At 38.3% G+C, this 14,997-nt stretch overlaps 1 protein-coding gene across 5 annotated transcripts in view; it reads right to left on the bottom strand.

The window, feature by feature from the left end:
- The window catches only part of EPS15 (epidermal growth factor receptor pathway substrate 15), a 162,216-nt gene that overhangs the window by 15,662 nt on the left and 131,557 nt on the right, over window positions 1-14,997 (bottom strand). Inside the window, exon 22 of one of the 5 annotated variants that reach the window (XM_033435540.2) lies at window positions 8,234-8,293. The exons of 3 other annotated variants lie outside the window; for them this stretch is intronic. In XM_033435540.2, the coding sequence (XP_033291431.1) occupies window positions 8,234-8,293 (60 nt within the window). Of the gene's footprint in view, window positions 1-6,256; window positions 6,402-8,233; window positions 8,294-14,997 lie in introns of all 5 variants that reach the window. One more of the 5 variants, XM_049700072.1, reaches the window with a different exon arrangement.

Raw genomic sequence — 14,997 nt, 5'->3', positions numbered from 1 at the left:
TACTCTCATTTAATTCATAGCAATCATCATAACTGACATGTTATATATTTGTTTACATAAGCTCTAAAAACGACAGGAACTTTGTTTTGTTCACTACTGTATCCTCAAGGTCAAGAACACTCATATTTGCTGAAAATATTAAAGGATAAAAAGGACAGAAACCATCTAGTTACTAAGGATATTCCAAACAGATACCATAACATTTCTTAGTACAACCAGCTGACCAACAAGGAATAAGGGAAACCTTAAGGCTCACAAATAATCCCAAAGAACAGCTGTCTACCAGAGAATCCTGGGAGGAAGAAGAAAGCTTTTTTTTCTCCATGACCCATGCACAATCCATAAAATAATTAAGCTCAAGCTCACAAAGAACCTTCCAGAGATACTCGTGAATCATAGTCATTAGTAAAGGATCTACTTTCTCAAGCTGGTCTTCAATTAGTTCACTCACTCACTGACCCACTAATCCATTCACATTTAGTAAGCATCTTTTATGTTCAAGCCTAGGTACTAGGGATTTAGGGGGAAATAAGACACAACATCTACCTTCAAGGAACTTATGATTTAACTGAGTGATATACATGTACACAACTGCTACACAGTAAGTGTTAAAGTTCAAAGAGAGTAAAGGAGAAATAACACCTAGATTTATGTGGAAGGGGCAAAAAAGACTTTACAAAAAAGCTTTCACACTTTTACTTGTGGACAGAAAGGAGGTGGGAGGAGACAGAGATATACACTCACTATACCCAAATATACACCTGCTCATGCACATACATTTTTCCATTCCAAAATTAAGTGGCCTTGAAGAAACATTCATGACTTGTGGTTTGTGGAAATGGAAAAAATTAGAGAAGAAACATGAAAGAAAGCAGAGGCTAAGAATTGTAAAATATATGAACATCTGCATGCTTAGCCTGAGTCATTGCCTGTAAAAACGAAGACCTACTTGGCATTTTACTAATGCTGGTGTCAAAGATGCTCTGGGGACACCATGAGTTCCCTTCTATATCCTCAGAATGTTATAAAGCTTTAATTAAGAATTGAAGGGACTTCCCTGGTGGTCCAGAGGTTTAGACTCCTCGCTTCCACTGCAGAGGGTGTGGGTTCGATCCCTGGTCAGGGAACTAAGATCACACATGCCACACAGTGCAGCCAAAAAAATTAAAAAATAAAAAAAAAGAATTCTTCAAATTCTTGATAGTCACCATCAATGCAATTTTCATTTGTACAGGTAGCTGGTAACAAATAACAGGAGATTATCAAAAAAAAAAAAAAAAAGAGTTGGAAAGATTCTGCATTTTCTCAGTTAGGAGTTAGTAAAATATTCCATGCAAAAATTTTCTGGCACCACAGATAATCTCATTTATAATGAAGCGTAAAAAGAACATTTACAAGTCAAAATAAAATATATGTAGAAACTGAGTGACCTGAATTTGCTTTCTTTAGTTTTCTTTATTTGTCTGCAATGTGTCTATCACCAGGAGGAAATGCTAAAATAATTGAGACAAAATATTAAAAATATTTAACGTCCTGGGGGCTTCCCTGGTGGCACAGTGGTTGAGAGTCTGCCTGCCGATGCAGGGGACACAGGCTCGTGCCCCAGTCCAGGAAGATCCCACATGCCGCGGAGTGGCTGGGCCCGTGAGCCATGGCCGCTGAGCCTGCCCGTCTGGAGCCTGTGCTCCGCAACGGGAGAGGCCACAAGAGTGAGAGGCCTGCGTACCGCAAAAAAAAAAAAAAAAAAAATTTAACGTCCTTCTATTACTATCATAACTACAATATTTTAAAGGTAGGTGTAGAGTGATTAATTTTTAATAACAAAAATTTACCCTTATGTTTCTAATTTATTTTGAAAGCTTACAATTCTCCTGTTCTGTGGGATTAATCTTTTTGCTGACTAAATTTCCCGGTGAAAAAGGACAGGGGTATAGAGGTGTGAGTAAGGAAGGTAAATGTCCTGTGTTTGTGACCTTGGGTACGCAATGCCACCTCTCTGAGGCTCCGTGGTTTTCAGATGTTGAGTTTATGAACAAGTAAACTAAATAAGTATGTTAAGAGCCTATATATAAGTTGGGGGAAAACACATATTTATCAACTTAACCATGAAAACTAAAAAAAAAAAAAAAAAGTCCAGCTTTCATTTGTCAAACAAAAAGAACTTAAAAAGCTAAAGAGAAGAGAAAACAATTGTAGACTAAAAGAATCCTTTCCAGGAAAAGAGCTGACAACACAAACACACACACACACACACACACACACACACACACACACACACACTCACTCTCTCTCTCTCTCTCTCTCTCTCTCTCTCCCTCTCCCTTGTCTCTATTTCATTTGGAACTAATGAAGAGTATATTACAAGTAACTAGTCTGCATTTGGAAACCATTAAACTAAAAAGCAGTAACAGCAATAACAACAACTACCATTTACTACGACAGGAACCACAATAAATACTTTAGGAAACTGAGACTTAGAAAACCTAAGGAACTAGCACTGTTATCTGAGTAAGTTCAGGCAGCTGGACTCAAGCATCCATGTCCTATGGATGACGACAACTCTCTAGACTGTTTATGTTTCCATTGAATTCAAAATCTTATGACAACGTAGCAGATTTGAGACAAATGATTTATTCATTTTTTCAGCAGTTAATCAATCTGTAAGCCTTTGCTATGTGTCGAAAGTTCTGGGATGGGAGAGTAGGAATGCAACCTGGGATGACTCGCAGGTCTCTGCTTGGGCAACTGAGTAGATGGTAGTGCTATGAGCAGAGATGGGATATCCAGATGTTTAGTATTGTTTTACATTTCATAAGGTGGACAACTTTACTTTCAGACATATATCTGTGTCACATTAAGTAAAAGACCATCAAATATATATATATATATATACACACACACACACACATATAAATAATATAACAGACAATATATTAAAAAATATATAATAATATATGATATATAAATGTTTACAATATAAATAGCATATAAATATAAGTAATAAAAAGTTATATATATATCCACACACATATATTTGGAGCACGAGGCTAGTGATTAGATTTGTGGTTAGTAATATGATCAGATGTTAACAAAGACAATTCTGGCAGTCATGCAAGACCAGCAGGTAAAGAGACTGGAGGCGACTTGATATCATAGTCCAGGTAAAACATGATGAGGACCCAAACAAAGCTGAGTATAATGAGGAACAGACAATCAGAGTCCAATTGCGGGTAAAAGAACAAGACTTGGCAATTTATGGGAGATGAGGAATGATAGAGAAAAAGTCTAGGATGATTGGCTGAGGGCCAATAATAGTGTCATTAGTACATAAAGTAGAATGTAGAAGGAGGTAAAGCTTGGCTCTTTGTTATTGTTTATACTATACTTTGAAGGAGAGACTAATTGGAAAAGGTGATTATTAACTTTAAGCATTGTTGAGCTTGACACCTAAGGAGAAATATCCAGCAGGCAACTTGAAAGTACTGGAAGTTCAGGAGAGAGTTCAGGCATAGAGGACAAAATCTAGGAGTCATCAGGAAACAGGATGTAGTTGAAGGCACAGAACCAGACAACACCACCACAGGAAGTGTGTATTAAGAGAAGAGCAGAAGCACCAGCCTAAATATGGGACTAAAAAGATAGCCTCGCTCTTCAGTTTTTTCTCCAGAACACTGAGATTATTTCTCTTGCTCTTGTTCTGAATAAAAGGAGACATCTGTCCCAGATACCTCCTGGGAGCAAACTGGCCTGAGGGAACAGAGACCAGCGCAGTATAGGGCAACAGGAAAATGTTTTAGAATATATTAGATCAGCAGTTCTCAAAGTGTGGTCCAAGCACTCCAAAAGTCCCCCAAGGCCCCTTAAGGGAGGTCTGTAAGGTCAAAACTACTTTCAGAATATGAAGATGTTATTTATCTTTCTCACTGTATTATCTGCAACAATGTTGCAAAACCAGTGGTGGGTTAAAAAAAAAAGTGGTGGGTGCTTTAGTGGGAATCAAGGCAGCAGCACCAAACTGTACTGGCTGGTAGCAACTGTACTGTTCACCCTCACAAACTCGCAGGGGGATAAAAAGGCCAGTTGCACTTATGAACATCTGTCCTTGATGAATCAATAAAAACTATTGATTTAAAATAAATGGTGACCCTTAGGTCCTTTTAAAAACTATGGAAGACAAAATTAGAAATACACACAAAGCACTTCTGCTGAGTACCAAAGTATAATCAGTTATGAGGAGGAAAAGCACTTATATGATGGTCTGAGAAACAAGGTGAACCAGCTGCTTTTTTCATGGAACACCATTTTTACTTGCAAGAAGTGACAGATAACAATGGTTATTCAGATTTAGGTATTGGGCAACACTTCTTCCTAAATAAAGTGTATCTGTCACTTTAAGGAAAACAACTGAAAGTATTTGTTGCAGATGATGAAAATTGAAGCTTTCAAGTAAAAACTGGAACCTTGGAAAGTATTATCTGCCTTGTAAGCTTAACATTATACCAATACTTAAAAGACACTCATGAGATGGATGGTGATATCAATAAAGATGATTTAAGAAACCATTTATAATGAAATGTGTCAACATTTGGAAGACATGCATAACTCAGTGAACCAATTCCAAATGATCAATGCATGTTACAAAATCATATATGGATAAAAAGTTCATTCAATGTGGAAGAAAGACTAATGGAGTTTAACAGAGTATGAAAAGTTCATTGATAACAGTTTCATATTCCATATTGTAACTAACTTTGAACTTCCTTCTCATTGCAGTGTCTTCTCTTGTTGCGGAGCATGGGCCCTAGGCACTTGTGCTTCAGTAGTTGTGGCTCGTGGGCTCTAGAGTGCAGGCTCAGTAGTTGTGGCACACGGGCTTAGATGCTCCGCGGCATGTGGGATCTTCCCAGACCAGGGCTTGAACCTGTGTCCCCTGCATTGGCAGGTGGATTCGTAACAACTGCGCCACCAGGGAAGCCCTTTAAATTCATTTTTAAGTTCAAATTTATAACATTTATTTATCACAGCAACAATGAAGCAATTTTGATTAACACAAATGTTTAAAGTCAGGGATCAAACTTATTTCTGTACTTGGTTTTGGTTGCTTTATTTGAAAAACATAATTCATCCAAGAAAGTAGCTATAATATACACTTTTGAACAACAGTCTCGTAATCTCAGGGTGGTTTAAATAAATGTTTACTCAGAGGTTTGCACAAAAACCACTTAACTTGATAGTTCTTTAAAGCACCAGTGCATTCCAATATGTTAAAATCTGGTTTGTAACAGATATGAATGCATATACCTAATTAACTTGCAGTTTTTAAAAATTCAAAGATACTTAAAAAATAATGAAACTAGATTCTACCAATTCCCTGAAGACTTCTCTGGAAGCTGGTTTCGTGGAAAATAATGTGAAAACTCTGGTCCATAGCATGTCTAAGGTTCCTTCTGCTCTAACAAAGGCAGTAATGTAAGTTTGGGAGAGAAAAAAATCTGTGGCATCACCCTATGCCAATTTTTGTATTGTCAGAACTGGATGAGAAGATATAAGGCAGAGGCATGGTAACAAAGTGATTAACAGCATGAGCTCTGAAATAAAACATGGATTAGAAACTGAGCATTGCTACAGTTATTGTGATCTTGGGCAAACTGCTTGGTCAGAGTCTCATTTTCCTCATTATTAAAGTGAGAAAGAAAATAGCACCTGTCTCATATAACCATTTTAAAGATTAAATGAGAAAAATGCAAAAACAAAGTTTGGATGACCTTGTATATAGCTTTGAAAACAAAAGAAGAAAGAGAAAGAACGTTCAGACCTCTGATATTTCTGAGTCTGTGGAAAGTCTGTATAACTCAGCCCCAGACACCACTAACACGAAGCCCATTCAATTCTAAAGAGTTTTAGTTCTAAGATCCTCATTCAAATCACGATGTCAGTTAGATCACTGGTAAGGAAGCTACAGGCTCTCATTCTGTATGTAAAGATGGTTCAACATAGGAAAATCAACTAATGTAATACATCACATTAACAGAATGAAGGGAAAAAAAAGCCATGTGATCATCTCAATTGATGCAGAAAAAGCAATTGACAAAATTCAAAATCCTTTCATGATAAAACATTGAGCAAACTAGGAAAAGAAGAAAACTACTTCAACATAATAAAGACCGTATATGAAAAGCCAACACTGAACATCATACCAATGGTGAGAGATTGAAAGCTTTTTTTCTAAAATTTTTAACAAGACAAGGATGCTCACCTTCACCACTTCTTTTCAACATAGAAATCCTAGCCAGAGCAATTAGGCAAGGGGGAAAAAAAAGGCATCCAAACTGGAAAGGAAGAAGTAAAATTATCTCTGTTTGCAGACGACATGATCTTACATGCAGAAAACCCTAAAGATTCTACAAACAAACAAACAAACAAAAAACGTGTTTAGAATAAATGACTTGAACAAGGTAGCAGGATACAAAATCAACGAACAAAAAATCAATAGCATTTCCATACACTGATAATCCGAACAATCTGTAAAGGAAATTAAGAAAACAATGTCATTTACAATAGCATCAAAAAGAATAAAATACTTAGGAATTAGCCAAGGAGGACACGTATACTGACAACTATAAAACATTCTGGGGCTTCCCTGGTGGCGCAGTGGTTGAAAGTCCGCCTGCTGATGCAGGGGACACGGGTTCGTGCCCCGGTCCAGGAAGATCCCACATGCCGGGGAGAGGCTGGGCCCGTGAGCCATGGCCACTGAGCCTGCGCGTCCGGAGCCTGTGCTCCGCAATGGGAGGGCCGCAACAGTGAGAGGCCTACATACCGCCAAAAAAAAAAAAAAAAAAAAAAGCATTCTGAAAGAATGTAGATACAGATAAATGGAAAAACGGCCCACATTCATGGATTGGAAGACTTCGTATTGTTAAGACATTAATACTATCCAAAGCAATCCATAGAATTCAATGTAATCACTGTGAAAATCCCTATGACATTTGTTTGCAGAAATAGAAAATTCATCCTCAAATTCATATGGAATCTCAGGGAACCCTGAATAGCAAAAACATTCTTGAAGAAGAATAACAAAGTTACAGGTCTCAAACTTTCTGATTTCAAAACTTATTACAAAGCTATCATAATCAAAACAGTACTAGCCTTAAGACATTTAGGTCAATGGAACAGAACAGAGAGCCCAGAAATAAACCCCTGTATGTACAGTCAAATGATTTTCTACAAATATGTCAAGACCACTCAGTGGGGAAAGGACAAGTGGTGTTGGGAACACTGGATATCCACATGAAAAAGAATGAAGTAAAACTAACTCAAAATGGATCAAAGACCTAAATGTAAGATCTAAAACTAAAAACTCTTAGAAGAAAACTTAAGTGAAAGTTTCACAACATTGGATTTAGCAATACTTTCTTGGATAGGACACTAAAAGCATAGGCAACAAAAGAAAAAGTAGATAAACTGGACTACATCATAATTAAAAAGTTTTGTGAACCAACAGACAGTATCAACAGAATGAAAAGGCAACCTATGATATGGGAGAAAATATTTGCAAATCATATGTCTCCTAAGGGGTTGATACCCAGAGTATATAAAGAACTCCTACAATGCAACAATAAAAAAACAAACAACTGATTTTTAAAAATGTGCCAAGTACCTGAACAGACATTTCTTCAAAGATATACAAGTGGCCAATATGCACACAAAAGGATCAAAATCACTAATCATTAGGGAAATGCAAATCAAATTAATGAGCTGCCACTTCACACCCATTAAAACAGCTATTATCAAAAAACCAGAAAGTAGTTAGTGTTGGCAAGAATGTAAAGAACTTGGAACCCTTGTGCACCACTGATGGGAATGTAAAATAGTAAGGCATGGAAAACAGTACAGTGGCTTCTCAAAAAATCAAAAATAGAATTACCATATGATCTAGCAATTCTTGGTATATACCCAAAAGAACTAAAACCAGGGACTTGAATAGGTATTTGTACACTCATATGAATAGGAGCATTATTCACAATAGTCAAAATGTGGAAGCAACCCAAGTGTCTATTGATGGATGAATAGACAAACAAAACATGGTATATTCATACAACAGAATATTATTCAGTCTTAAAAACGAAGGAAATTCTGGTACATGTTACAACATGGATGAACCTTGAGGAAATTATGCCAAGTGAAATAAGCCCAATACACAAAAAGACAAATACTATATGATTCCACTTACGTGAGGTACCTAGAGTAGTCAAATTCATAAACACAGTAAGCAAATGGTGGTTGCCAGGGCCTGGTGGGAAGGGGAAATGGGGAGTTCTTGTTTAACTGGTACAGAGTTTCAGTTTTAGAAGATGAAAAAAGTTCTGGAGATAGATGAATGTAATGGTTGCACAACAATGTGAAGGTACTTAATACCACTAACTGTATACTTAAAAATGTTTAAAATGGTAAATTTTATGTCATGTATATTTTACCACAATGTTAAAAAAAAAACCCACTTATCAGAAAAAATAAACAACGTGTCCCTCCCCCTACAAAGATTCTCATCCACTGAGCTCCTTTTACATGCTCTGTGAGGACAGTAATTGATTCACCCATTCATTAAGTAATACTATGTACCCAGGTATGGTTTAAAGTTCTTGGGATACATCAGTGAATAAAAAGTTAAGTTCCTGTGGACCTCAAAATCTAGTGGGAGGAGGAGGAGGAGACAGATAAGAGAAAAACAAATTAATTTATATAGTACGCTGGAAAGTAATAAGCCAAAATAAAATAAGAAAGAGTAGGGAACAATACGGTGTGAGTGCTGGGCTAGATGAGAAGGTGACATTTTGGCAAAGATTTGTTAGAGGTTATGGAGATCATCATGTGGCTATATGAAGAAAAATCATCCTAGGAATGGGGAACAGCAAAGGGCCTAAGGTTCATGAGCCTGTTTTTTGAGCAATAGTAAGAAGGTCACTGTGGCTGGAGCAGAGCGAGTAAAGGGAATAATGATGAGATATTATTAGAAAGGTTTAGGCCATTGTAAAGTTTTTATTGTACATAATTTGAAGGTAGAACCTGACAGGAAGTCAAGAAGACTTCCTGATACATTAGAGACAGAGTAAGAGGAAAAAAAGAACCAAGGATGATTCTAAGGCTTTAGGTCTTAGCAGTGTTAAAGATGAAATTACCATTAATTAAGATGGGGAAAGGTTCAAGAGAAGCAGGTTTGGGGAGGAAGATTAGGTGTCTGGTGTTAGACATGTTGTGTTAGATATATCTATGAGCTATTTGAGTGGAGATATGGATAGTAGTTGGATATATGAGTCTAGAGTTCAGGGGAAAAATGTGGCTAGAGTTAAAAATCAGCATATAGAGAGTATGTAAAACCATGACACTAGATGAGATCCCCAAGGAGTAGAGACAGAGAAGAAAAGAAGTCCACAGCCTGACACCTAGAGCAACACAACATAAAGAAGTTGGGGAAAAGAGGAAGAATCAGCAAAGGAGACAGAAGGAATGACCAAAGAGGCTGGTGGAACACCAGAGACAACATCTGAATGTGAGTCAATCTGTTACTACTTCTTTAACCTTGTGAACTGGCTTCATCTCTCCATTTCTTGATTTTCCTTGTCTGTACAATAAACATAATACCAGTTTTCTCAGGTAGTTGCTGTGAGAATTAAACGAGACCAAATACAGGAAAATGGTTAGCACATGGAGTGCCAGAACTAAGTAAGTGCTCAATAAATGGTATCTTTTCCTATGATGATAAACAACAACAAACCTTAGCCCCCTTCCAGGCTATTATAGTCCTTTACTCTACCACTTTACAGGAAACAAGCTAGGAACTGGAACTGAAAGATGAGACCAACAAAGGCAATAGAAACCTACAGTGAGATGGCAATCGACCATTTCAGCCTTAACCTATTCCTCTATCTATAAATAAGCTTTATCAAAATGTCTGTTTTTCTTTGAACATGTCCTATATGTCCTACCTCCATTCCTTGCTCATGTTACTCTCTTCGCTTTCTTTACTACTCTCCATATCTACTTATGTAGCCCATTCTTTCAAGGTAAACCACAAAGGCCACCTTCTGCTCTGAAAACATTTATGACTTGCCCTAAATGGAGGCAATCTCCCTTTCCTTTAAATTTTTGCAGCTTTAATGAATTCTCATGGCACTTACCATTCTTTCCTGTGGGCAATCAAGAGTTAATTAAAATGTATTAACCTCTCATTTTATTCTCTTCGGTTATACTTTCTAATCATATAACATCCCTAGCAAGATATTAATTCAGCATTTCAATAATGAGAATCTAAAAGAGCACATGTATTTTAAAAAGATATAATTTAATAACTTTTATTACAATAAGTCTTTTAGAAATCTTATTTGCTGTCACTCTAAATTCTGGTTGAAATCAAAACCCAGCACTACATTAAATCTTATTTTCTACATATCTGCTTTTTTACATTCCTTCTTCTAGCTGCTCCTGTTGGAAGTTAATTTTCAAGCTGAAAACAAACAATTCACACTGTTAAATCTCATCTTGTTACAATTTGCACAAGAAATCCAAACTGTGAAGGCATTTCTACTTATCTTTCTTTACACTCATAATACTCAATTTGTCACAATCAGCAAATTTCTGTACTGAATAACTCACTCTATTTTCATCTGGAAAAATAAGCCATTATTTTTGAAGTATTTACATGTTTGAGTCTATTTCCCCCTAATTCCCTGCTCTCCTACCCAACAGCTGGTCTATTTTATTTCCAAATGAACAGTGAGAAAGAAACAGTTACTTAGTTGAAAAAGCTTTTAAACTCTTTCATATTTAGGTTTGAACCTTGGTTTTACCTGGTTCAAATCTAGTAAACTGTAGATCTTGATCAAGTTACTTAATGTTCTGGTCTTCAGTTTCCTGATTTTTAAAATGGGAATATTATTTAAAAGGTTACTAAAAGGATAAATGGATAGGAGACCTTCAAGATGGCGGAGGAGTAAGACGTGGAGATCACCTTCCTCCCCACGAATACATCAGAAATACATCTAAATGTGGAACAACTCCTACAGAACACCCACTGAACGCTGGTAGAAGACTTCAGACTTCCCAAAAGGCAAGAAACTCCCCACATACCTAGGTAGGGCAAAAGAAAGAAGAAGAAACACAGACAAAAGAATAGGGATGGGACCTGCACCTCTCTGAGGGAGCTGTGAAGGAGGAAAAATTTCCACACACTAGGAAGCCCCTTCAATGGCAGAGATGGGGGGTGGTCGGGGGCGAAGCTTCGGAGCCATGGAGGAGAGCGCAGCAACAGGGGTGCAGAGGGCAAAGCGGAGAGATTCCCGCACAGAGGATCGGTGCCAACCAACACTCACCAGCCTGAGAGGCTTGTCTGCTCACCCACCAGGACGGGTGGGGGCTGGGAGCTGAGGCTCGGGCTTCAGGGGTCAGATCCCAGGGAGAGAACTGGGGTTGGCTGCGTGAACACACCTGAAGGGGGCTAGTGCGCCACAGCTAGCCAGGAGGGAGTCCAGGAAAAAGTCTGGATCTGCCTAAGAGGCAAGAGACCATTGTTGTGGGGTGCCGGAGGAGAGGGGATGCAGAGCACCACCTAAACAAACTCCAGAGACGGGCACTAGCCGCGTCTATCAGCACGGACCCAAGAGACAGGCATGAGATGCTAAGGCTGCTGCTGCCGACACCAAGAAGCCTGTGTGCAAGCACAGGTCACTATCCACACCTACCCTCCCAGGAGCCTGTGCAGCCCACCACTGCAGGGTCCCATGATCCAGGGACAACTTCCCCGGGAGAACACACAGCATGCCTCAGGCTGTTGCAATGTCACTCCCACCTCTGCCGCTGCAGGCTCGCCCTGCATTCCGTACCCCTCCCTCCCTGCCCCACCCCCGGCCTGAGTGAGCCTGAGCCACCTAATTAGCTGCTACTTTAACCCCGTCCTGTCTGAGCAAAGAATAGACGCCCTCAGGTGACCTACACGCAGAGGCTGGGCCAAATCCAAAGCTGAACCCCAGGAGCTGTGAGAACAAAGAAATGAAAGGGAAATCTCTCCCAGTAGCCTCAGGAGCAGCAAATTAAATCTCCACGATCACCTTGATGTACCCTGCATCTCTGGAATACCTGAACAGACAACGAATAATCCCAAAATTGAGGCAGTGGTCTTTGGGAGCAACTGTAGACTTGGGGTTTGCTTTCTGCATCTAATTTGTTTTTGGTTTTATATTTACCTTACTTTAGTATTTAGAGTTTATTATTGGTAGATTTGTTGATTGATTTGGTTGCTCTCTTCCTTTATTTCTTTTTATATATATAAATATATATATATTTTTCCTTTTTCTCTTTCTGTGAGTGTGTATGTGTATGCTTCTTTGTGTGATTTTGTTTGTATACATTTGCTATTACCATTTGTCCTAGGGTTCTGTCTGATTTCTGTTTGTTTGTTTGTTTTTTTAGTATAGTTTTTAGCACTGGTTATCATTGGTGGATTTGTTTTTTGGTTTGGTGGCTCTCTTCCTTCTTTTTTTAAATTACTTTTTAATTTTTTTATTACTAATAATTTTTTATTTTAATAACTTTATTTTATTTTTCTTTCTTTGGTTCTTTTTTTCCTCCCTTTTCTTCTGAGCCATGTGGCTAACAGGATCTTGGTGCTCCGGCCAGTCGTCAGACCTGTACCTCTGAGATGGGAGAGCCGAGTTCAGGACATTGGTCCACCAGACTCCTCCTGGCTCCACATAATATAAAACAGCGAAAGCTCTCCCAGACATCTCCATCTCAACGGTAAGACCCAGCTCCACTCAACAACCAGCAAGCTACAATGCTGGACACCACATGCCAAACAACTAGCAAGACAGGAACACAACCCCACCCACTAGCAGAGAGGCTGCCTAAAATCATAATAAGGCCACAGACACCCCAAAACACACCACCAGACGTGGACCTGCCCACCAGAAAGACAAGATCCAGCCTCATCCACCAGAACACAGGCACCAGTCCCCTCCACCAGGAAGCCTACATAACCCACTGAACCAACTTTAGCCACTGGGGACAGACACCAAAAACAATGGGAACTACAAACGTGCAGCCTGTGAAAAGGAGACCCCAAACACAGTAAGTTAAGCAAAATGAGAAGACAGAGAAATACACAGCAGATGAAGGAGGAAGGTAAAAACCCACCAGACCAAACAAATGAAGAGCAAATAGGCAGTCTACCTGAAAAAGAATTCAGAGTAATGATAGTAAAGATGATCCAAAATGTTGGACACAGAATGGAGAAAATACAAGAAACATTTAACAAGGACCTAGAAGAACTAAAGGGCAAAGAAACAATGATGAACCACACAATAAATGAAATAAAAAATTCTCTAGAAGGAATCAATAGCAGAATAACTGAGGCAGAAGACTGGATAAGTGACCTGGAAGATAAAATAGTGGAAGTAACTACCACAGAGCAGAATAAAGAAAAAAGAATGAAAAGAATTGAGGACAGTCTCAGAGACTTCTGGGACAACATTAACTGCACCAATGTTCGAATTATAGGGGTCACAGAAGAAGAAGAGAAAAAGAAAGGGACTGAGAAAATATTTGAAGAGATTATAGTTGAAAACTTCCCTAATATGGGAAAGGCAATAGTCAATCAAGTCCAGGAAGTGCAGAGAGTCCCACACAGGATTAAATGCAGGAGAAACATGCCAAGTCACATATTAATCAAACTATCAAAAATTAAATACAAAGAAAAAATATTAAAAGCAGCAAGGGAAAAGCAACAAATAACACACAAGGGAATCCCCATCAGGTTAACGGCTGATCTTTCAGCAGAAACTCTGCAAGCCAGAAGGGAGTGGCAGGACATATTTAAAGTGATGAAAGGGAAAAACCTAAAACCAAGATTACTCTACCCAGCAAGGATCTCATTCAGATTCAACCGAGCAATAAAACCTTTACAGACAAGCAAAAGCTAAGAGAATTCAGAACCACCAAACCAGCTTTACAACAAATGCTAAAGGAACTTCTCTAGACAGGAAACAAAAGAGAAGGAAAAGACATACAATAACAAACCCAAACCAATTAAGAAAATGGGAATAGGAACATACATATCCATAATTACCTTAAATGTAAATGGATTAAATGCTCCAACCAAAAGAAACAGACTGGCTCAATGGATACAAAAACAAGATCCATATATATGCTGTCTACAAGGGACACAGTACAGACTGAAAATGAGGGGATGGAAAAAGATATCCCATGCAAATGGAAATCACAAGAAAGCTGGAGTAGCAATTCTCATATCAGACAAAATAGACTTTAAATAAAGACCAGTAAAACAGACAAAGAAGGACACTACATAATGACCAAGTGATCAATCCAAGAAGAAGATATAACAATTGTAAATATTTATGCACCCAACATAGGAGCACCACAATACATAAGGCAAATGCTAACAGACATAAAAGGGGAAATTGACAGTAACACAATCATAGCAGGGGACTTTTAACACCCCACTTTCACCAATGGACAGATCATCCGAAATGAAAATAAATAAGGAAACACAAGTTTTAAGTGATACATTAAACAAGATGGACTTAATTGATATTTATAGGACATTCTATCCAAAAACAACAGAATACACCTTCTCAAGTGCTCATGGAACATTCTCCAGGATAGATCATATCTTGGGTCACAAATCAAGCCTTGGTAAATTTAAGAAAACTGAAGTCGTATCAAGTATCTTTTCTGACCACAACGCTATGAGAGTAGATATCAATTACAGGAAAAAATCTGTAAAAAATACAAACACATGGAGGCTAAACAATACACTACTACATAACCAAGAGATCACTGAAGAAATCAAAGAGGAAATCAAAAAGTACCGACAAACAAATGACAATGAAAACACGACGACCCAAAACCTATGGGATGCAGCAAAAGCAGTTCTACGCGGGAGGTTTATAGCAGTACAATCCTACCTCAAGAAAAAAGAAACAT

Source organism: Orcinus orca, chromosome 1 (assembly GCF_937001465.1).
Source record: "Orcinus orca chromosome 1, mOrcOrc1.1, whole genome shotgun sequence".
Classification (NCBI taxonomy): domain Eukaryota; kingdom Metazoa; phylum Chordata; class Mammalia; order Artiodactyla; family Delphinidae; genus Orcinus; species Orcinus orca.
This window is presented reverse-complemented; position numbering and strand designations above follow the sequence as displayed.